Here is a 24,534-nt window from a genome sequence, read left to right as displayed (position 1 = left end):
TATCCTCACTTACAGCTGTTGCTGGTTAAAACCCCAGCCAGAAGATTGCAGAAACACAGAAGTGCCACCTCTGATTTTCTCCTCTTTAAAATGTGCACCTCTCCCCAGGGAAATCGCCCTTCCTCTGGGAGACTCAGGATGTGCTGCCATGCACCCCTCTCCTTTACAGCCTGGGCCTGTTAAGCTTTCCATGCCTTCACACCCCATTTCCTAATTTAGCTGGGCCTGAATCTTGGTGCTGCTCGGGGCTGTGCTGCAGCAGAAGGGCCGGGGAGCGCAGCTCTGCCGTCAATAACCCGGCACAAAGGCCCTGCACAAGCCCAGCCGAGATTTAATTACCTATCACTGCTAACAAAAGCTCTCTTTATTTTGATTAACTTTGAGGGAACAAGGTTCCCCACCATCAGAGTATGTTTAAGTAATTACGCAGTACAGACTAATATGCCTGAAAACACAAAAAGAGGGGGAATAGGGAGAGGAGAGAGAAGAAAGGGAAGACATGAGCTCAGCCTTACTTCCCAATTTAAACTAGGAATGACCTCAGGGTCAATTTTTCAGAGTATCTCAGATCAATTCAATTCTCACCTCCGCTGCCTACCTGCTAGCAAATGAACTTACTGTGCCTTCCAATAGACAGAAATGACTAAAAGGAAATCGCATTTAGCTGCATCTGAATAACCATGGTTATTAGATGATGCGTGCAGAGGAAAAATTACCATTTTCCTTCTCCTTCTCCTCCTTGTGATTGTCATTCTCACTTCACTGGTGATTAAGATGTAGGATGCTCTCGCAGATTGTTAATTAGGTGTTAATATCTGCAAGGGGCCACAGCAAGCTCCTACACCTGAGGTCATTTCTCAGAAGTCAGGCTGTCTCCGGTGACAATACCTGTAATTCCCATAGCTAGTTTGATTCCCACTCAACAGCTGGAGCTAGTGTTTCTTTCATGTCTGGTTTCATTTCCTATCTGAAATTATATGAGTGCTAATATCTTTATTATCTTTCCCATAGAAGTGCAATGCAGGAGCATGGCACAGCGTGTTGTTCATAGGCTTTCTTTTCTTTTTCTTTTTTTTCTCACAGCATTTTCAAAACATTTCAAGCAAAACTCTTTATAGTTAGCAAATTTACAGCTGAGGACTCCATTATGGTTCGGGAGGGGTAGAAGGTAGGAGGGAAACAATAATAATTTGGGGATGGAAGAAAAGAAAAGCTGCACAACTGCTGAATGATAATGGCTCGAACCTTGGGAAAAAAAGGTAATGGCAGGAAGGGGAGGAATTACAAGGACAGTGTGACCTCTGCATGCCTTGCAGGTGCACAGGAGCTATTCTGTACATAGAGGTATTAAAGATACATTGTCTTTAAGAGAGAGATGGGGCACATAACTGATTTTGCCTACATTTTGGCACGTTCAAAATCAGGGTAAAGTTATGTGTGATTCACAAAATGTCCAGCTCCCAAAGCACCTGATCTTTGTAATCCTGGCCCAGTGAACTCAGGAGAGTGAATTCCCATCCCAGTAGAAATGGTGTGTGGGACCTGGGCAACACCAGTGATTTCTCATCCCAGAGTATGAAGTAAGGTAAATGACAAGTACTTCAATAAACCAGTTTTCATTAAAGGGCTTCAAGGAACATTACAGCTATTTTTTAACTCCCACAAAAGCCTAGAAGGTAAGAATTAATTATCTAGGTTTATAACTGTGTAAACTGAGATATAAAGAGATCAACGGTAACAGACCTTTAGAAGAAACCTCAGATAACAAGTTTAAAGTGCTCCAGTATTTTGCTGAATCTAGAATCAAATAAGTGGGTCAAAGTCTCACAAGTGAGTCAGACTGTGACTCCCAACTCCCGTTTTCTTCACTCTCTAAACATTGTGACTATATGTGGAGCCTGAGAAGTAATTTTATATGTGGGATGTTAAATCAGTACTTTTCCTGTCTCATCAATCTCCTGTATTTTGGTACAGTGCGAATCATTTGGTAAGTGGCACAAATTAGAAAACCCAGGAGAGATGTTAAAAATATAACTTTTTTTTTTTTTTAGCACTTAAAATCCTTTATTAGAACTACACAACAGCAAGAATGACGTCACCAGAAAATATTTTAGAGCTTACTTTAAGCACAGGGAAAAATATTAAATTGACTCGCCTGGGAATTTTAGGGGAGTAAAAGTTGTTACATATGGAATATACTTTCTCTTCACTCATAAGATTTGAGACATTTTCATACTTCAAATTCACAGGAATGAGCTAGAAAGGCATTTGAGGCATAGTAAAATCCTGCTTTTTATAAACACTCAAGATCTTATTTTTTACCTATGCAAAATGATCTGTAAATTGTACTAAATATGTTTTGGAGAGGAAAGGGAGGGCGAGAGGTTACTCTGAATTTTTTAATCAAGAATAACATATTGCAACCCATTTGATAAAGAAAGATTCTCATTTAGGCTTAATACAGCACATCTGCTTGAAAAATATATACAAGGCTCCCATTGACTGCTGTGGGAAGTTTGCCAATAATATTTCATGGAAGTTATCTTGCTATCAGCTTTGGAAAATAAAGACATTTTACAGGGAGTGTTAATTCAACAACGTAAAGTTAAAAATAACTTGCTCATGCACAAAGAAATTTGATTGTTTTTACAGTTCTTAGCTTTAATTTTCAATTTTATCAGATGTACAGTCTAGGAATAAAAACAAGATCTAATTTCCAGTGAAGTTGGGTAGTTTGATATCCCAGGCCACAGCCATGAAAAGAGAAATGATGTCATGAACAGACAGACTCAACTGCACATCCAAAATACACGTGAATAGTATGAGAATGCAAAAGGTCTCATACAAATCACAAATCTTTTTTAAAAATGCATGTGCAAATTCAGGAATAGCAGTGAAAAGTAAGTAAATGTGTATTTTCAGAGCACTATGATTTCCCCTGTGTGAAAAGTCTTAGAGGCAAACTGAAAAAATACATTTCTGTTCTTTACTGCTCCTTATTCTCCCCTTAGTTCAGGTCTCATCCATATGGGGAAATTAGGAAATAAACTATACTGCAGTGCTTGTCATTGCCTGGGTGGACACTCCTACTCTAGAATAAGAGTGGATTTTCCTGGGTAATTTATTTTATTTTGAAAGCAGCTTTAGCTGTACTAGAGAAGGGGGAAATCCACCCTTACTCCCAAATAAGAACATCCATCCTGGGAATTCACAGCTCAGCTACCTCCGTATAAGTTCAGATTTTGCTTTTTATTTTACAACCTCCCCTGTAGATATTCCTTTGTGGTGGAAGTGTGGGCCCCAGGAATTAAAGGGTGATTTTACCAAGGGCTTCGGGGGGCCAGAAGCCCACCCAGGTTCTCTCCTCTCACCTGGGATATAGGTAAGATGCAATTTAGGGTCCATCATTGCCTCAACCTGTCCTTGGAACTCTAAAAAGGCCCTCCAGAGCCTCTTGGAAAACTGAAACATTGTTATACACAGCGATAAAAAAAACCAATAGATTTTTTCTTGCCCTTTTTAAGAAAAAACCTGGCTACATTTTTTATGTCAAAAGTAAATTCTACTTTCCAACATCATCATGCTGATCAGGAAATACAGGGATATTCCATGACATTGGAGGATGGAAAAGCTTTCCTGCACTAAATAAAACACACTAAAGCATAGTGAAACACACCTGTGGTTACGTATGTACTGTAAGGGATGTTAGCTGGTGCTGCTGCAATAAGACAAAACACAGCCCTTGCAAAATAACAGTTGCTTTGTAAAACACCACAATGGACCCTTAGTGGTATTTTATGGGGTAGCTACTAATTTTGTTGCTGGTATAAGAGTGTATAAACACAAAATTCATCCTGCAGCGCTTCCTCTGAAAGCTGTCAGAAGTGGGAGGACATGGAGTGACACCAGTCCTGGCCTCCACCACCCCTGCTGCTGCCTGACCTGCCAGGGACATCATGGTGAGAACTTCTTAACCAGCAACCACCAAATATTCCTGTCACAGTCATTAAATAAACGGCCTTGAAATCCTTAAAGTTTGCCAGAAATAACATAATTCCTTCAAAGGAGCCAAGTTAGTAAGTCAGACCGTGGAGACTACTGTCCACTACTATAAATGTACAGTCTTAAATTCCCCCAACCAAGCCAGCTCCATGAATATCAAGTGAGCTCTCCTCCAGACAGCGTGGAGGATCGGAGTTTTCATATCTAAGCTTATTATTCCTAATATCACAGAGACACTTCCCTGAATTGTCCTTCTCCTGCCCAAATTCCCCATCTGACCAGATGTCTTTCTCTCTCTTGCTTTCACCTGTCAATCATGTTCACAGCTGAAATTTGATTTCTCTCCCAACAGTAACCTTAGATGAAATATTACCATAGGGGTCAGAACTGCCTGAACCTTGCTGTAAAAGTTTGTTAACTCTTCCAAGACCCAAGAGCTATTTGCTTAAAACTACCTGATTTTGCTGCTGGTTGTTTTGTGGGGTTTTGTTTGTCTATAATACGTGAACATATAATCACAAAATAGTGAAGGAAGACACAAGGAATTGCCCCAGAGAACAGCAGGCTAAGCAAGTCTTGAGATCACAAGTGCTGATAGAGGAAAAAGATTTCCTTTTTTATTATATGGATAAAAATAAATATCACTAATTTATATAAATATAATAGTCATATATATGAATTACAGGAAGCATGGCAGATTTTCCTATGGGATCATTGAAATTAGAAATGTTTCCCCAAGAGCAAGTTGATGAAACAAGTGCTGCACCTTTGCTATTAAAATACACACTTCATGTATTTACTTCAGCTGATAGCAACTTGGCTCTATTCTTGCAAAAAAAGCATATTGTAGTCTGAGTTTTCACAAAAAATGCGAGTGAGCTGGCTTCCCTCTCATTTACAGTGGTGAAAAACAGAAAAAAAAAAAAAGCAATGCAGGCAAAACCCTATCCAGGGTGTTTCTCAGGGAAGTAAGAGGAGCATCAGGCTTAAAATGAAGGTCCTGTAGTGCTCCTTGAGAAATCTATTCCTACATCCCATACGCCATCAAAAACTCCTCTCAGTTCCATTTAATGTACAGGCTACAGCACCAGTTACATCCTCCCCATCCTCACTTAAATTTTAAATAATAAATCTGTTACTTAAATTTATTTTCAAAATTAACAAGGAAATCTATTATTTTAATTTATTATTTACATTTCTTTTAAAAGATAAAAATTAAATATATTATTTAAACTAGCTTAATTCCATGAGCTAATAAAATTCAGCTGTTTCTAACAGCACTTAACCGTTGATCAAAGCGTGGCAGGCTGCACGGCAGGCTGTGTTCTTAACTAAAATAGGAGGTTTCATAAAAAAATTCACACAGGAATCTGTCATTGCAACCTTGGTGCTCATTTAACCCACTTAGTATTTTTATAGTCAAGGTCAATAAAAGTCAGATTCCATGGAACAAAAAAAAATAAAGTGCCTGTTTGAGTCTAGCAGGGGAAGGGATTGAAAGTTTTAATTCCCACATTTTCATTAGCAGCATATTTTTTAGTCAATGTTGACAGATTGAATGAACATGAATTTCCAGAGGAAAGCAGTGCTGTGAATTAAACTCTATTGTAATTTGTAAGTACTGAAGTCATCTAACACAGACTCATGATTTTCATCAAGATCTGAGGGAGATCTTCAGAAGACCCATCCTTAATCCCCGTAGCTGATGTCTGAACGCCAGCATTTGAAGAAAAAGAAAGAAAACATTTGCAAAGCATTATATATGAGGTGTGGGACACGAGAGAGCTGCCTGGCTGACAAAAGTACAAAGCCCCATCATTGCAAGTGGTTCTTGTAGGCACCTGAAATCAGCCTCACCCAAAAGCTCAGGAAACTGCACCACAGCCTGTGAGCGGCTCCCCAGGGCTGAGCAAAAAGCACCATCTTAGCAGCAGAAAACAAAGCAGTGAAATTACCACCCCTGCTGAAATATGGCAAATTGCTAATGAAAAGGAAGACATACCTTTTATTTTTGACCTCAGGTAACAGGGATTTTCACATCACCGTTGTAGATGATTCTCTCGGGTACCTAATTTAGTAAATATATTAAAATAAACTATTATTAAAAGGAATATTTAGCATCATAAAGCCTGTCTGTTGTGCCACTATGGTACAGAATAGGACCTTTTATATGCAAATCTTAAATTAAATTTAGAAAGTCTCTTGTACTGTTTATTAACTCTGGCTGAGTGAAGAAGAAATGAACACAGTTTGAAGTGAAACATTTCTAGCTCAAACATTTAGTATTTATTTCACATTAATAACAGGAGATTCTTACTGACAAATTACCTTAAGAACATGTATTTTTTGCCTCACCAGTGAATATCAGTTTCTAATATCTGAAAGTGTGTAGCTTTCTGTATTTCTTTCTTAATGATTGTTATTAGCTGCACTAATGTAATTGGCAAAATAATAATCAATTTTTGTACACAGTCCATTATTTTCAAGACAGTAGTTTAATAACAAAAGCAGAGCTGTCATTTCCCCCTGCAGTTACTCACACTGTACAAATTCATCCTGTCAACACATATTTAAAACCTAATTTAAAAAAAAAAAATCAACACAGAGTGAATCTTTGTACAATAAGTGAGATAAGTCAGTGAGTCAATCCACATTTCTTAAATATGGATATTTTGTTGTGTCCCTTACAATCAACTTTCCCTCCCTGAGTGTGCATGCACAGACACACACATGTATTTCCTATGAAGTGCCTGCAGGAATGTTTGAGCTCCGTGCATTTATTGGAACCGTGCAGCATAATCAGACCAAGGATAACCACAAGCCCGATCGACTTGAATAAAAAAAAAAGGCAAGACAAACTGTAGGCTCTTTTCCAGCATTTTGATTCCAGATTAGCTCTGCAGCTCTGAAAACAAAAGTGGCCAGCACATTTAGAGCCAGCTGAATGATCCCTGTCCCACATCCCACCCAAGGCTCCCCACTCAAAAGAACCCACCCCTCTTTGAAAGGACCCACTGACCACCAAAAAATGTTACCTTATTGTTTTAATTTGATTTTTTTCTTTCAGGTTTGGAGTTTGTTGTTTTGTTTTTTGAGGTTTTTTTGAGGAACAGGATGGTGCTTAGATAAATGCAATACTTGGCACCTGGCCCGGGATCTCTAAAAGCAAATGACTCCTGTGGACCTTTGGTGTCATTTTTCTCAGGACGACCTCTCCTTTCATGCCAATCGGTTAATTCATCCTGTTATTAATGCAGGGGGCTGAGAGGAACAGGTACTCAGGCCTCACATTTGAGGAGCATCTAGAAACTGATGTGGTCAGCCTGCTTTCAGTCTTTGCTCTGGCCATCCCTGCCCTAAACCCACAACCATTCCCAGCACAGCACACCTGGAACACCAACCCTCTTCCACCGACAAGGTGCATTGCTTCACTTAGCAGCTTTATTTAACTACCAGTTTATTAATAAGGAAAGAGTCAAAGACAGTAAGAGAGCGTGAAGGCAACCAGAGACACTAAGCAGATTTATTAATTTAAGAAGCCTGATCACTTTCCTTCATTTTATCTGACAGAGTTGGTGTAAGACAGCTATACTTCAATAAGTTCTCTACACTATACTGTGCTATTTTAAAAGGATTTCACAATAAAGGAAGCTGAAAGACTGTGCACAGTCTGGAGACCGTATCTGGTGTAACATGAATATAGTATTTTAACCAGATTTAATCTTACAGTATTCCCTCCTCTACAATGACTTTGCAGGAGGAAACCCTACGGAAAGGAAAATCTGTTCATCCCACACCACAGAACACTGAATCGCATTGCAGACTGCAGCAGCTCTTCCTACATATTAAAATGCTTTCATCAGGGAGTTTGGAAGCAGTCAAGCTGGGGGGAAGGGGTAGGAAAGTAAAAAAAAAATACTAGGTCTTGTTAGGTTCAATTTTGGGATCATTTTTATTGTCACGGCTCTCAGTGCTTGAGGGAGAGGGGGCTGTTTGCAGTGGAGACACCTCAGCTTTGGGAGACAATACCAACACCCTGATCCCATCCCCTTCAGCAGTGATATCCCACTGCCAAGGCCTTGGCAAGAAGTTTTGTTTCAAAATTGGAGAAGCAGGGCTCAGGCTGCACGAAAGGGAATCTGCCTGCTTTCCCACAGAAGAGGGCTTTAAGCTTAATCATATACACATTCTGAGGCACATCCACACAGACTTGTGAAACTCAGCCTCGGCAAACGCCGTTCCCCGCACTTGAGATTCTTTAAAAGCCATGAAATGTAAATCCTGCCTGCTCCCATTCTTGCTCCCTGCAGAGGACTCAAAGCCTGATCCAAAAAGTCATTTTAAAAGATCTCTTTGATTGCCGTTGGGTTTAGATTTGTCTCTGTGTGCGCACAGGTATGAAGGAAAAAGAAAGAAAAAAAAAGGGGAAAATTCAAGAACTGGAAAAAAAGGGGAAGAAATAGAAAAAAGAAAGGAAAAATAAGAGGAAAAGAGAAAAAGAATGAGAGAGAAAAAGGAAAAAGAAAAAGAGAAAAGGGGAGAGGGGAAAGGGAGAGGGGAAAGGGAGAGGGGAAAGGGAAAGGGAAAGGGAAAAGGAAAGGGAAAGGGAAAGGGAAAGGGAAAGGGAAAGGGAAAGGGAAAGGGAAAGGGAAAGGGAAAGGGAAAGGGAAAGGGAAAGGGAAAGGGAAAGGAGTAAGGGAAAAGGAAAGGAGAAAGGGAAAGGGAAAGGGAAAGGGAAAGGGAAAGGGAAAGGGAAAGGGAAAGAGAAAAAAGGGGAAGAGAAGGGAAATAAAAAAAGGATGAGAAAAAGAAAGAAAAAGAAAAAGAAAAAGAAAAAGAAAAAGAAAAAGAAAAAGAAAAAGAAAAAGAAAAAGAAAAAGAAAAAGAAAAAGAAAAAGAAAAAGAAAAAGAAAAAGAAAAAGAAAAAGAAAAGGAAAAAAAAGAAAAAGAAAACAAGAAAAATTGGAAATACTGTGACCAAAGCCGAGGGAAGTGCTCTGTGGACATACCTAGGGCCGGGCGGCCCGTGGGAGCCGCCGGGTGACAACCGGAGCTCCGCTCTGGATGCGCGGCCAGACGGATCCACAGTTCCGCCCAGACTCCCCTTTTGTTGCAGGGATAGGATTTAGAGAGAAACAAACAAGAAACAAACAAATAGCGGATGCTGTCCTCACCTTCCCGCCCCTCCCGGGCGGCGGGGCCTGTCCCCCGCACCTGGCTGCGGCGGGACCCGCGGCTGGGCGGCCGCTGCAGCCCTCGGGGGCTGTGCCCGGGGACAGGGACCGGGCCTGGGGCAGGGACCAGGACTATAGCGGGAACAGGGACTGTGCCCGGGGTCAGGGCTGTGGCGGGGCCGAGGGCTGTGCCCGGGAGTTGTGCCAGGCCGAGGCTGTGCCGGGGCCGGGGGCTATGCCGGGGCCGGGGACTGTGTACGGGCCGAGGCTGTGCTGGGGACAGTGCTCTGCCCGGGATCAGAGCTGTGCCTGGACCGGGGGCTGTGCCGGGGACAGGGCTTTGCCTGGGGTCAGAGCGGTGCCCGGGCCGGGAGCTGTGCCCGTGATCAGAACTGTGCCTGGACCGGGGGCTGTGCCCGCTGTGTCCCTGGACGTGCCGGCCTGGCCGGGCCGGGCTCAGGGCAGCCCCCGAGGGGGCCCGGCCGCCCCCCAAGCGACCCTGCCGGCCGCGGCCCCGGTGCCGTGAGCGACGGGGAGGGGCCGCATCCCCGCACAGACAGCCCCGGCTCGGGGCGATCAGGAGCTGCTGGAAGCAGGGAGGTGAAAATCCGTGCCAGAACCTTCCCCAGGGCTGCTGCTCCCCCGGCCGAGTGGCGGCAGGGAGGCAAAGGCGTGTGGGCTCCGAGCTCTGCCGACACCCCGCTGTCCCCACACCCTGCAGCCTTTCGGGGACACCCAAATTTAATGGAAAGCCCAACGACTGAATGTCAGGGAGATGCCAGAGCCTTCGCTGGAACAGGGTGTTGAGGCTCAACGCCTCCGTCCACAGCCATCGGCATCTCTGCTGTATCAGGACAAGCTGGGGCAGCATTGCTCAGGACTGTGGGTCTTTATGAATTAACAATTGAGAGCAGCACCCAGGGACACTCCAACCTCTACCCCCGCTGGAAACTTGAGGACACTGCTCGATTTGTTATTTACTGGGGATTTTTTTTCTGCATGGAGGAGAAACACCAGTTCTAGCAAACTTCTGCTCTGGCTTTGAATCCTTCCATGTAAAGTGTTGCTTTGAGATGCATTACAAAACAATGACATTTATTAATTAAAAAAAAAAAAAAGCAAATCATGTCACAAAGTCCACAGGGCTTCAAAACAAGCAAGGAGAGAGGCAGGGCAAGTTCTGTCCTCGTCACTTGCTGCACCACGATTAAAGGCCTGCACGCTTCACTGTGTGTCGCAAGTGACACACTTTTAAAAGCCAGAATTTGGAGGGAAAAAAGTGGGTGCAGCAATAGTGAACGAAAATGATAGCTTCAGAGAGTGCTGAAATACCGGCAGCGTGCATCGAGGGCACTGAGATGTTGTCACACTGTGCCGGGTCAACCCGATATGGTGATAGATAGCTCGGGATGGAGCTGCCTGTCTGCCAACTACAGCCTCGCAGATCCCTGGCCTCTTGCTTTTCACTTGATAACTTAAGTCACATCCTGGACTATTTTTGCATTGTGTTGGCTTAGAGCTCACAAATCTGAATGCACTCAGCCCTCAGAGTGACAAATGTTATTCTCGGTCCTCCCCCGCAATTTCAGGCAGTCAAGAATTATATGCAGCAGAGTACAGTATTTTAATCTATTGATTTGTACCTGCTATGCCCAAAAAAATTCATTAGAGGAGCCCTAAAATTATGAAGTGGTTCAGTGCTCAGCTCCTTCCTGAAAAGACGAGTTCTTTCTCGGCCGCTCACCTCTGCCACGTTCTGGGGTGTGCTACATCATGTTATTCATACTGAGACCTGCACTTAAAACAGAGATCTGAAGCATTTGGTTACAGACTGTGTGTGTGTGTATTCTGTTCAAGCAGGATTGGTTTTTGTGAGAGCTGAGCAAACAAAATCTATCCCGCTCTCCATAGCTACCCCCGGAATGCCCAAGCCTCATGGCAGCCGCTTACAACACAACTATTCGGAAAGAGGGAGGGAAAAAAGTGTATTAAAAAAACCCTTAATTCCTAACATTGAAGTATGTAGGATTTATTTTTTTTTTCCTGCATGAAATTTTAAATTCAGCCATCTGAACAGGTGTCAGAAACAGTGGGTCCATTTAGCTCCTCTGATGATCGGAGTAATAAATATAGAGGATTTCCTTTCAACACAGCACATGCTGAAATGACACCAATGTAGTTCTGGCATCTGAGCAGATAATTCTGATATATGCATCATTTCCTCCCTAAATCCAGGAAGCAGCTACACTCTCTATCTGATATTAGTATATTATGTCAAATAGAAATTGGTATTAAAATTATGAATGATTCTAGATCAAGAACTTCCTACACACTATGCAGAGGGAGGGGGAGGAAACAGCTGCATAAAAGCTTTCGGAAGGGAAAAGAAAAAAGAGCTGGGAAAGTTCATTTTTTAAACTAAAAATTTGCTGCCATGTTTTGCGTGGGGGGAGTTTTCAAGTGACATTTTGATTCAGCGCTGGAGTTTTTGTTTTAAAAGGGTGATGAAGACTTTCTAATAAATAGAAGCTCTCCCCGCTCAGTTTGCAAACGGGCACTTCTCGCTGCATGCCTAGGGAGAAATAATTCAGGAAATAAATATGCACTGGTGTGACTGGGATATTTCCCTGCCTTCTCCCGTCTTTTTTTTAGGATTCAGTCCAGGATGACATTTTTTCAAGCAGGGAAAATGCTGTAGCAAAACCAAAAAAATACCTTCGGCCTCTGCTCAGCAGAAGCCTGGAGGCAGGGCAGGAGAGGGTTATGTTTCGTTTTAGGGGGTGGAAATTAAAAAAGCTTAGGGGCAAGGTGAGCTGAGGAGGGAGGAGGGGGCTGAACCTCAATGCACACCATTTCCCAGCCAGCAAAGAGCCGCTGTCCACGCACGTATCTCCCGGCACCGGTCACATGAAAGTTCTTTGTAATGTAGTTAATAAATGGAAAGGCACTACAGGACTATGGGAAAAATAGGATGTTGTTAGTGATGGGCAGATTGAGACCACACACACCTTTTGACACCCAATTGCCTGGCCTGGGCAGCATTCCACCTGGTTTTTACCTGTGGGAGAACAGTGGGATCCTGCTCCCCTTTGAAATCCGCAGGATTGCACCTCTGAGTTCAATGGGAGCAGGATTGAGGCCAGAGTCAAGCAAGGGGTGATTAATGAATGTAGGTTATTCAGAGCAGAGCGGTTCCAATTAGTCCTCAGCAAGCACTCCTGCGGCAAAGGTGGGCGCTCCCCTGCAATGACTCATACAGAGAACCCCAATACTCACTTTGCTCTAGTGAATATTAAAATGTGTACCTTATTTTTTCCCCTTCACGCGGCCAGTTGGCGTGTTTCAGGTGAAAATTCAAATGCAGCCTAAGGAAGGTTGCATTTTTTAATGTGCAAAGCACGATTGTCATCACAATGCCAAACTGGAAGAAAGCTTTTTTCCCCTCTCAGGTTGGGGGTGTGATGGGAATTTTTCCTTTGCCACCCTATTCTAGGAAGTCTGTTTCTAGGAAGGTTTTCTCTTATCTCTCAAATCATTCAAATAGGATGTTTGGTTTTTTCCCTCCGTGAAAGAAGACACTTCAGGGAGGCAGCAGCACTCTCCTCGCTCTTTACTACTCAGTCAATTCACAGTACTTTTAAAATCCTATTGCCTGCTCCTAACTTTGCTTGCAAGGAAGCCTGAAGTGACAGCAGGGTGTGAGGATGAGGCTGGACCAGAAGTGGTCCTGCTCTGGGCAGCCTGGGGTTCTGTGCTCCCTTGGGGGCTGCAGCACCACTTCAGCGGGGGCTCTGCTGATGACAGGTCTTGTCCCTTCCCTTCCTTGCTCTCAGCAAGGGCAGCAGCAAAGCTTCAGAGTCCCTGCAAAAACACCTGGGCGTCGGTAAAGGCTCAGTCAGGGAAGGGAAGGTGGGAGACAGAATAACGAGCAGCCTTGTCTTTATGAGAGGAGATAATTCCCAGCTCGGCCAATCACAACCAGTTTACCCACAGATTACACATTAACCAGAAAATGGAACTCAAATTAACCAGAATCTGGAGCTTGAACCATTACTCAAACCCTGGTGCAACAGCAGGTCAGATGCCAAAGGGCAGGTTGGTGCCCTGGCACTGGGGAGGGGTGAGACACAGCATCAGCTTCAGAGAGCAAGCCGAGTGTCACCAGAAGAGTGTCCATCCCTGCAAAGGGACCTCAGCAGGAACACAGTGCCTCCAGCACCAGCCACTGCCCACTGACACAGGCTGTCGTGGGTGCAAGTGCTGCAGGGGGGCTCAGAGCCACACCTTGACCTTGCAGCCCGACCCTTGACAGGGGCTGGACCAGCCAGGCAGAGGGATGGCAACAGGTCCTGTCCCTTCAGGGCCCCTTCAGGGCCACCAGCACCCAGGAGGGATGACCTTACTGCAGGGAAGAAGCTGCACCAGCAGCAGGGGGGAAAAACACAAAGGAGAAGAAAAAGGTGTTTGGTTTATGAGCCTGTGTCTGGAGATAAATCCCTCATCCTAGAGAGGCTGGAGCATCCTTCAGAGAGGCCTCTGCCTCTCACAGAAAGGGGACAGATAATCCCATTCAGAGAGCAGGACAGCGCTCTGCCGAGGGACACTGCAGGCTCTCAGGGAAAGGTGGCTTTAAATGAACTGGGTCGAGCATCTGAGGAGCCTTTCAAAGTTCAAATGCCCTTTGACATGGGGAACTGCAGTGAAGAGGGGCTCAGAGACCTGAATGTTTCTAGCACATTAACCTTTGGGGTTGATTGTTTAGAGCAAATAACTCTCAAAAGTTGGAGGAAGTCCTTTGGATTTTTTTTTCTCCGCTCCTCAGCTCTCTCTGGACTTTCTAAGGCCTGTAGCAAAAGAAAAAACAACAAAACAAAACCAAAAAAACCAAAAACAAAACAAAAAAATTCCACAGGGTAAAAAAAAAAGAAAAAAGAAGGGTGAAAAAGCAAAGAAAAGAAAAAAGGAGGCAGTATGGACCAAAATTATAAGAATTTTTTCAATCTCGAATTAAGTGGCTCTGTGACAAGCCAAGCCTGATGCAGTGTCATCTCTTACTAGAGACAGGCATGCTTAGCTGGGATCAGATGATAAGAGGATGTGAAGTCTTCTCTTTCACTTCACTCCATCATAAAACAATCAAAATACAGGGCCATATCGTGTCATCAGGTTTTTAAGCAGCCCTCCCCTTTGAGATCTCCTAGAACTTGGCGGGATGATCTGAGTCACTGAAACTGCCCTCGCTGCACTACTGAGAAGTCAGAAGCAGCACCTGAAAGCTCACGGTTTTTTTTCATCTACCTGAAAGAGAACTGGAGTCCTAGCAGGTGACAATTTTCCATTTTACACGGAGCTATGCTTTCCCTTCTCCCCTCCTGAACATTTCTGAGTCCAGCTCGTGGGTGAGCATCGCCCCTTCGGCAGGCAGCACGCTGAAGTACTGCGCTCGCAGTTATGGAACTTTGAACTACACACTAAGAAACTGAGTACGGAATCAAAAAAATGCAGTTTATTATTGTAGATTATTCTCTCTTTCGATATAACCATAGAGTTGAAAATGAAAGAAAAGCACATAGGAACATCACACGTGGTTAGTTAGTAACTCAAGATATAAAACAATTTTGCACAGCAAAATATGTAAAAGAAAAAGTAACTGACAAGATTTTTTTATATTTATTGTGGTAAGATTTACTTTCCATTTTTTTTTAAAAGACAGGATATCAGTCCCTGAAAATAAAATTTACTGATTATTGCCTTTAAAACTGTGGAATTTTTGAAGTTACAGAAAATCCAGTTCTGCACCACAATACAACTGTAAAAAAATCTGCATCATTTTAAAACTGTGCAGTAATGCCATCTTTATAACTGCATAAATTGTATTAGCGTTCTAAACAGGTTTGTAATTTTTTTGTTGTTGTTTTTGTATTATATGCTTGCAGGTTATATCTTAGTGCAATTCAGTCCCAAATACTTCAATTTTGAAAAAAAAAAAAAAACAACCCATACATTTTAAATGTAAAATACCCCTATAGATATAAACAGGGGTGCCTCCCCCTTTTAATACTTTGGTTTTCAAATACAGTCAGTGGTATAGCAAGGACTACATATACCCAACTTATATTTAAGTTGCAAGCACATGCTGCATAAACTACTTTTTAAAACAGTCCCGTTGCAAATTCTACCCCCCTTTACATCACGACAGTAAACAATTTAGTGCATCAATCTTTAAAAAAAAAATCTACATCTAAACAGACCTAACTCTTTCGAATTTATCTATAACATTCCTTTATCTGTAGCATACATTTTAACTGGGCTAACAGATGACAGAAACTAGAATTAAATTATATACTAGGAACCCAGAGCATTCCACATTTGACAATGACCAAACGCAAAATGAAAAAAAAAATGGGGCAGATCACTTAAAATTAATTTTAGACTGTTTTTTAGGCAACAGCATGGTTTCAATGTCCCCCCAAGTGGGATGTGAATTTTGTTTTTGAACATCTTTCCAAAGTTCTTTCTCTGTTTTTGTTTTTTTATGATTTTTTTAAATTTTTTTTTTGCCACATTAAGTTACCAAAATCCATTCTGGCAGGTTTTTTGAGAGGGAATGCTTCAGTGCATTTAAAAGGAAGTCTGAAGTTTTGAGTAACTCAAAGCAGTTTTAGAGCAGATGCAAACTTTAATGGGAGGAAGAGGAGGAGGAAGATCAAAGGTTGCACTTTTTTGCTTTCAACCCAAAAAAGTGATGAGGCAATAAAACAAAAGGATGAATGCCATGCCATAATAGTCTCCAAAAGTCCATTTCCAAGCAAAAGAAAAAAAAATAATTATACCGTACATGACCAGCATGCAGGGTTTTTTATTAATATAATGTCTCTTTTTCATAGTCTTTTGAAACAGTTATAGTTCATTGTTGCTAAGACAAAATAGCAAGCGTAATGCATGAGATGAGTATGGGATTCTAATGGCAGACTAAAGTCTCACGTTTGGCAGATTAAGGCCAAAACTCACATGAACACACCGAAGGTTGATGCAGGCTTGATTTTGGCAGGTTGATCTAGGCATATCTCTAGTTTTGCACAACAACGCTAAAAACTGATGGAACTCAGCAAGCTGGAGTCTAAAATTTTCATCTTTTTTTTGTATTTTTTTGTTTTGTTTAGTTTTTTTTTTTTTATTTTATTTTTCTTTTTGCAAAGCTCAAATCTCATATGAAGAACTCAGGATGGCAAAAAAAAAAAACCTCTGACTTTTTGGACACAGCAAGCTCAAAAGAAAAAAACTCATGAACTTAAAAATATATATATATATAATGTGGATGGCAGGTTTCAAAGAAGAGCAAGCTTCATATGAAGAACTGAGTTGGTGGCGAGTTGGATCTTTCAAATTAAAAAAAAAACACAACAGCAAGCCCCCACAAAAAAAATAAAAATAATAATAATAATAATAATAATAAACAGAAAGGAAACTCATGTAGAACTTTAGGTTGGCCAACACGGAGCCAGCCCACCTTAAAAAGAAAAAACAAAAACAAAAACCAACCCAAAAAACAACTTTGTTTTAAAATTGTTTTGAGTTTTTTTTTTTTCTTTTTTAAAAAAAGGTAAGAGAAGGTGGCAAGCGGGGTTGTGGCTCTAGCAAAGCCCCCAACAACAACTCACACGGAGAACTTTTAGTTAAGGTGGCAAGGCTGTGGGAACTCACATGAAAAACTCTGGAGAGGAAGGGTTGTCGCTGCTGGATCCGTTTTCTCTGAAGCCATTGCTGACCAGCTTCTCGTACTTTTCCTTGTAGGCGTCCCTCTCCCGGACCAGCCTGGAGATCTCCTGCTTTAGGTGCTCCACTTGCTGCAGCAGCTGGTTCTTCTCCGACTCCAGGACGTGCCGCTGCTGGACCCTCTTGAAGCGGCAGGACTGGGCATAGCCCCTGTTTTTGAGGGTCCTCCTCTTCTGCTTCAGCCGAATCACCTCTTCCTTGCTGACGCCCCGCAGCTGCCGGTTCAGCTCCCGCACCGACATGGTCACCAGCTGCTCGTCGGAGAAGCGGTCGTCGAAGTGGAGGCCGCCGCCGCCGCCGCCGCCGCCGCCGTGGTGCGGGTGGTGCAGCCCCCCGGCGCCGCCGCCGCCGCCGCCGCCGCCGCTGGAGCCGGAGCCGGCGGCCGAGGAGGCGGAGGAGGGCGGCGCGCTGCCCGGCGCCGCGGCGTGGGGGTGCCCGCCGCCGCCGCCGCCGCCGCCGCCGCCGCCGTGGTGCGGGTGGTGGTGGTGGTGGTGGTAGTGGGGCGCGCCGCCCTGCGCCGCCGCCGCGGCGATCACCGCCGACACCACGGCGGCCGCCGAGCCCATCTCCTCGGCCGGCACGGAGCCGCCGGCGGCCGCGGCCAGCTGCTGCCCTCTAGCATAGCCATCGAAGGCGCCGGGCAGCGGGTGGTGGCTGCTGTTGATCAGCGCCTCCACCGCGTCCTCGGGGCTGAAGCCCAGCGCCTCTGGGTTGAGCTGCTGCGGGTACCCCGTCATCCAGTAGTAGTCTTCCAGGTGGGTCTTCTGGTCGGAGCCGGAGCCGGGGCTGGGCGCCGAGAAGCTGGGGGACGGGGGCACGGAGCTGCAGGGCGTGCTCATCGGGGTAGAGGAGAGCGATCCCCCGGCGATCAGGCGGCCGCACTGGCTGATAATGCGATCCGTCTCCACCGGCTCCTTTTTCACTTCAAACTTCATCAGATCGAAGTCATTAACATATTCCATGGCCAGGGGACTGGTGGGCAGGTCGGAGCTGCTCATCGCCAGCTCTGATGCCATCCTTTTGCTGCCGAGAGTCCTCCAGAAAGGGTGCGCTCCGGGAGCGAGGGGGCTGCTCTGAGTCGCCACCGGGTGAGCCAGCTTGATTTTTGGCGAGCTCCGCTCCGCTCTCCTGCTCTGCCTCCGATCCGGTGCGCCCCGGCAGCTCCTCTCCCGCTCCGCGTTATCCCTCGCAGAGGCTCCGCTGATGCATCAGAGCGCGGGGCTCTCGCTATTCGCCTTTTGCATAGAGGGTTTTTTTTTTTCCTCCTCTCTCCCTCCCTTCTCTCTCTCTCCTCTCGCTCTTTCGCAGCTCTCGAGCCGCAGCTGGAAGTGTTAGCTGGTGTTGTTGCGAGTAAATTTGTTGTTGTTGTTGTTTTGTTTTGTTATTTTTAACACTTCATGGTGCTTTTCCTCTGGGCTCTCTCCTGCAAAGTGCAGAGCGAGGAGAGAGGTTCATCGGGGGAGGGAGGAGGGAAAGAGAGCGAAGGCAAAAAAATTAAAAAAAAAAATCAAAGTCTGTATCGCAACCAAAATAATAATAATAATAAGAGTTTAAAAAAAAAAAAGAGAGAGAGAGAGAAAAAACAACTCGGCCTCAAAGCTACAGCAAGAAGATGAAAAATATTTAAAGGTTTGATCCGGCAGGAGAGTTTAAAGCATTGCGGAGTTTTATAGCGCCCGTGACGTCAGGCGGGACACGGGCTCGGGGCCGGGCCAATGGGTGTGCGCCGCCCGGCCTCATTAGCATAAGAGTCTAGCGACAGGGAAACTTTGCGGGCTGTCAGTCAGGGCTCAGCTGACTGTCAGCGCCCGCTTAACCCCCTCCTGGCCGCCGGCACCGCGCCCGGGCTCGGCTCGGCTCGGCTCGACTCGGCCGCCGCCGGCCCGCTCCGCACCGTGCGCGCCCGCGGCGAGCGCCCTGCCCCGGGGCGGAGTGCCCGGCGCTGCCCCTGAGCCCGGCCCGGCACCCGGGGGCGCGGGGGAGCTCCAGGCGGCCGGGAGCAGGGAGGGGGAGCGCCGGACGCGGTACTCCGGGAGAGCCGGCAGCGCCCGGCAGGGAGCGGGCAGCGCGGGGCTCCGCCGTGCCCGGCGCGGTACCTGCGGACGGGCGGGCGGGCGGCCCTTCCCCCGTGCCGGTCATCGCTCCGCACCCCCGCGGCGCCCCGGTCACTTATTGATTATTTTCTTACGGGGACAGGGCATCGATCCCTCCATCCCCCACGCCCGCCCGGAGGTGCGAGAGCCCCGCAAGTTTGCAAACCCCGCGCCCCCTCCCGCCGCACCCGGCGCGCGGGCCAGGACTAATTAATTTAATACATTTAGAACTAATTGTATTTACTTTCGCCTCCCCCCCAGCCCCCCTTCCCCTCCCGTGCTGGAGGGGGCTGGGGCCGGTCCGGGGGCCGAGGAGCGGCGGCGGCTGGAGCGGAGCGGCGGAGCGGCTCGGTTCGAACCTCGACAGCGCCATCTCTCGTCCGCAGGTCAGTGCCGAGCTCCGGGCCGGGCCGGGACGGGACGGGACAGGACAGGACGGGCCCCCCCGGTCGTGTCCCGCCCGCCCCCGCAGCCGCCGCGGTCCCGCCCGGCCCCGGCTGCACCCGCCGCGTCCCATCTCGGGCTGGGGAGATCCGCAGCCTCCGGGGCTGCCAGGCTCGATTTTCCGACCGGGCTTTATGGGAATATCGATAGAATTAAAGTTACTTGTAATTCCGTGATAAATGAGATGTCTCTAGTAAGTAAGATTAAGTGCGGTGCTATAAAGTTGTTTATCTGAAAAGTAATTCTCAGAAACCTGACTTCTGACACTTGGTCATATATTAAACCTGCTTCTTGAACATTGTACTTCAAATCCTCCCTTCTCCCCTAGCCCGGTCCCTTCCCCCCCGGAGTTTGCTATTTATAACCCCGCTCAGGGTATCACTCTGTAGGTGCAGGCAGGGCTCTGGGTGATTTTTCACCGACTGTGAAAGTCATCATTTGCAATAGCCAAAGAATCTCTGCTTAGGAAATAGCACTTGGCGAGTGGATTTACGAATGGATAACATCTTCTGACTATGCCATTATCAGTGTGAGTGCCAGTACTAACATCTGAAAGTCATACAGCATGTACTGTTCCTGGCAGTTGAAAGGGGTAGGGCATACTGAAAATTTAGGAAGATAACTAGATCTAGAAATTATCATAGTGGCAATTCTGTAAAGATGGAAAATGCTACCAGCATTTGTAACAAAATCAAAATACAGTTGTGCACCGTCCCGCAGCACACCCGCGCTCACAGAGCTGTGCACATCTGCAGCTGGATCTTAGAGATGGTGATCCATGACAAAGTTAATGCAAGTTAACTGCTCGGGCTGACTTTCCTATTTCTTCACTTTGTTGGAATCAACAAAACTTCAGGCTCACAGCATAAATCCACCCAGGACAGAACAATTCTCTGTATTTTTTTTTTCTCCTGAGCAAGATGAATGTGGAACTATATACCCCTTAACATGCTTACCTGTGAGAGAAATAAAATATGTGCTAATATTTTTAAATGAAAAGGTGATTGCATTTCAGAATGTACAGTTGTAGTATTTCCCTAGGCCGTGTGGTAGATGGCTATAGAAATGTGGCTCCAGCCCATAAAACAGTTTGTTTGGATGTGAAAATTCAAAGTGCTACATTTGCAAATGAGTAAATTTCCTGAGTAAACTCTGAACTCTAGACAAAGAGTATGAAATTGTGCGAGCTAATGGGGACCGTCTCTTAATTGATACCAATGTAAGCAAGTATTGCAAATTAATTGAAGCTCTGACCTACCAGAGCAGCGAATAAAATTATTAGTTGGGCAATATTGTTCTTGTGTGATTGTTACAGAGAACTGCTGCACCAAAATGTCTCTACTGTTCAGTGCAGCAGAGAAAAAAGATTATTAGCAATTTTTGGATAACCTTCAGAAGCAACATTCTCCTCCCTACAGTATATAATTCTCGATTTAGTAGTATTTTTCTTTATTATTTGGCTATTCACAATGGGTGTCTAAACATTTACAGTCCTCTATTAACAGTGTTTCTTCCATAACAATCACACACTTTCATTTCAATTAGAGCTATTCAGTCTCCAGTTTTTCCACAATTATCGCAGGCCAATTCCCTGAGACTTCTCCCTTTTCCCAGCACTGTTTGTAACAATCCTGCCCCGAGCCAGGCAGAGGGAAAACTCCCCTGTCCCTCTCCCAGCTTCTTGCTCCGGTTTGTTTTCAAGCATCTCCGTTCGACGACGCACTCGCAGAGCCCTGCTCGCTCCCAGTGTGCTGCTGACCCGGTTCATGAGCCTCCAAACTGATATCTATTTATTGTGGGAGAGTTTTCTGACAGGCCATGCAGGGGGACGTGAAACATTAGCTGCAGAGCCTCTGGGGTCGGCCTGCGTGGAGCAGCCAGCAGCAGGGGCAGAGCTCGCAGCGCTGGAGCGCGTGTGCCTGTCCCACACACCACATCCAGCAGGAGCAAACGTGCAGCTTTTCTGTTATATGGACTCACAGAGTCGTTTTTTATAACTTGAACACGTATCAAGACCAGCACGTTAAGTACAGTTGCTGCTCCTTTTGTTTATCTAGTGTCTTATTTTATGGTGTGGAACTAAACTGTGTCCGCTGAATTTAACTATGAAAGCGGCCAAACTGATTTCAGAAAGACTTCTGCAGGGTAACAGAGTGATAAGGCATAAACTACTCCTAGGTGCAGAGCTAGATAAATCCTTTTAACAGTCTTCAGATCAGTTAACAGGGTAAGTAAATCACATATCACTGTTAGCAGATTTATGGGAGAGAATTAATAGAATCAGACGAGATAATCTGGTAGGGATAAAACTGCTGAGGAAACAGTCCTGCCTTATATTGGAGGGTATGAAACAACAGTCTGATTACTGGGAGTCGTTATGGATTGCTGAATTATGAGCTAAATCATCATAAGAGTAATTCAGTATTTATTAATTCTTTTCTCTTTAAACAACTCACAGATGCAAATAAAAGCCTCTCTCTCTTTGAAGACACATTCTTTATATATTTTTATTGGATGTAATTTACTGTTTGCATTACCTGTATTTACTTCATAATTGAACATTTTGCATTCAAATTTATGTAATGCATTATGCTTGAGAATATATTTCTCCCTTATTAGCATAAATAGTCACTTACCTCATGAATTACTAACAAAGTTTATCTGAAAATATAAGTATATTTTTTATTAAGTGGAACACAAACATATGTACAATAAATTCTGATTTGCCAGTAGTTTTTACAGAAACACAGAACAACCCTGTATCAGAGAAGAGGGAAAAGAAGGAGCAGCGAAGAAGCAGAACCAATTACTGTGTGTGTATATGTGACAATAATTTCTTCTGTCGATATTTTGTTTATTTTCAATAAAGGATGAATGACTCAAAGGTTTGCTTTAGAAGGAGCAGATGAAAAAGTATCACCTGGATGAATTTCTTCTCTCTCTTCCCCCCAAAATTTTCTGGTGGACTGGGCTCCCTGGTGCTGTGCCACTGCAGCTTTTGCTCCAGCCAAGCTCCTGCTGACCCGCTGCACGCCAGGAATGGATGCTGCTCTACACTCACCTTCTCATACATTTCCCTTTTTTTCCCCTAATCCTGTTTTTATGCTTGGGTATGTGTGCCAATAATCAATATAATTTAGGCCCATTCTGCAGTATCAACACAACCTTGCTTATTCAGAGAAAACCCCAACCCTATTGACTTCAAAAACGGTGGGATTGAATCCTTGATCCCATTGAAACCAATGACAAAACTTGTATTGATTTAGTGGAAGCAGGATCAGGTCCTTGATGTTAGCAATTTGTTTATGTCAGAGGGCTGATCCTACAAGAAATGAAAGACAGCAGCAGATCTGCTGGCAGGAAATCAGGTCTGCTCCCCAAAATCCAAAGGCAGAGCTGTGGTGGAGCTCCTTTATGCTGAGGTTTTAGCACAGGGATGCAGCGTGGTGGGATGCCTGTGTAATTTTGTCTGGACGAGAAAGCTGGTCCTCCAGGGAGCATTCAAATGAGCACATCTATAAATGTAGCACAGCAAAATGAGCTACTTTTGCCACTCTCGCTTTTCCCAAGCCCGGCACAATCCATTTCTGTGACGACAGTTTTCTGCCCCGTACGCATCCAATACTGCTCTTTTATTTTAAGGCTGAGAAAATCTTCCCTTTAAACTCATGCTGAGCATCAAATTGGACTCCACTTGCAGCTGAACATCTTGGCTGTCTCTTCCTTTCCTCCATCAGCTCCAGTATATTTTATGTAGAATTCTCCCTCTTAATGAAACTTGCTTCTCCTCTCTTCACTTTCCAGTTTTGTATTAGTGTTACCGAATCCACCAGACTTGCTGCATTTCAAAGCTGCAGAAGGTGAGAAAATAAAAATATTTCTTTCCCTTTACAGTGTCCTATTTGGCCATTCTACTCAGATCATGAATACACAACCTCTATTCAGTTGTCTGTAAAGTTTCTGTGGCTAAATTAGAAAAAAAGTAGCTTGAAAAGACAGGCTTAAACACACATTTTGGTTGCTTTTGTGTCACATCCAAGAGGGCTTGTGTTTTAGCTCTAGGAATTGTGAGGTTTTAGCAGCTGCTTCTATTTTATTCCCCTGGAAGTGCCTGACAGTCACTATATGGAAAATGCAGCATCGGTGCTACACTTGAGTGTGTGAGTTTGCTCTGTCTACTCTGAGTCCAAATGAAGTGATGAGTTTTTAGCAATCAGGATATTTTCATTGCTTATTTATACTGTTCATAAAATGCTAGAAATATTGCAAATAACATTGTGTGATGTAGAGGCAGTTTCTCTCTCTGAAGGGAAGACAGCACAGAAGTGTGACTGGAAAGCTGCAAGTGACTCTCAGACTAAAGGTTGGCATCACCACATTTGCACTGTGCTTGTTCCCTGATGCATGTCCTACTTTACTAATTTTCATGAACAGCTTTTGCCTAAATGTAAAAATCAATGAAGACATTTTGATGCTAGAAAAAAAATCTATTCATTTAAAAGAAATAAAGACTTAAGATGCAATAAAGATTTTTATACAGCTTTATGGTGGAATTTGTCATTTATAACCTGGGTGATCATGTTCAGCTATACAGTGTGGTGTTTTCTCTGAAATTAGCTGAAGTGGGTAAATGGAGAATATGGTAAAAATTCTTGCACAAATAAAACTGAAAACTCTAGAGAAACAGAAAACTAGCATTAGTTAAGAGGAGGGAATAAAATTATTACATTAATGTTATGTGTCTGAGCTATGCTGGTAATGTCCTGCAATATGCACTCTGCATTTGTATCTATTTTAGCTCAGAAAAATTATTGCTGCTTTTTTCCCTTCTGCTCTGCATTAAGTTGATTCAACTGTTTCATGGTTGCAGTGGCAGCATGAAAAAATAAGTGAATTTTATATGCTATCTCTTTCCTGGAGTCAGCCGTCAGTAAACGGTGAGGAGGGCAAGATTCTGACACGATGTTTTGATGTGCAACTGTGAAGGTTGAGATGGTCTTTATTAAAAGTTGTGAACTTCAGTAAATTTTAAACAAAACCATGAT

General features: G+C 44.5%; 2 protein-coding genes across 4 annotated transcripts in view; one reads left to right on the top strand and one right to left on the bottom strand.

The window, feature by feature from the left end:
- The window catches only part of LOC102063838 (transcription factor Maf), a 182,970-nt gene extending 164,406 nt beyond the window's left edge, over positions 1-18,564 (bottom strand). For 2 of the 3 annotated variants that reach the window (XM_074550823.1, XM_074550824.1), the window contains exons 1-2: positions 16,881-18,563; positions 6,005-6,070 (exon numbers count right to left, since the gene is read on the bottom strand). In XM_074550823.1, the coding sequence (XP_074406924.1) occupies positions 6,037-6,070; positions 16,881-17,968 (1,122 nt within the window). In that variant the 5' untranslated portion in view covers positions 17,969-18,563 and the 3' untranslated portion in view covers positions 6,005-6,036. Of the gene's footprint in view, positions 1-6,004; positions 6,071-16,880 lie in introns of all 3 variants that reach the window. The other variant, XM_074550825.1, reaches the window with a different exon arrangement.
- LOC141730824 (uncharacterized) lies at positions 18,350-24,030 on the top strand. The gene is made up of 3 exons (XM_074551247.1): positions 18,350-18,382; positions 18,696-19,184; positions 19,307-24,030. Exons 1-3 carry the CDS (start codon positions 18,350-18,352, stop codon positions 19,637-19,639), a joined length of 855 nt encoding a protein of 284 aa, XP_074407348.1. The 3' UTR covers positions 19,640-24,030.
- The last annotated feature ends 504 nt before the right edge of the window (positions 24,031-24,534 follow it).

Source organism: Zonotrichia albicollis, chromosome 13 (assembly GCF_047830755.1).
Source record: "Zonotrichia albicollis isolate bZonAlb1 chromosome 13, bZonAlb1.hap1, whole genome shotgun sequence".
NCBI classification, from domain to species: Eukaryota; Metazoa; Chordata; class Aves; order Passeriformes; family Passerellidae; genus Zonotrichia; species Zonotrichia albicollis.
This window is presented reverse-complemented; position numbering and strand designations above follow the sequence as displayed.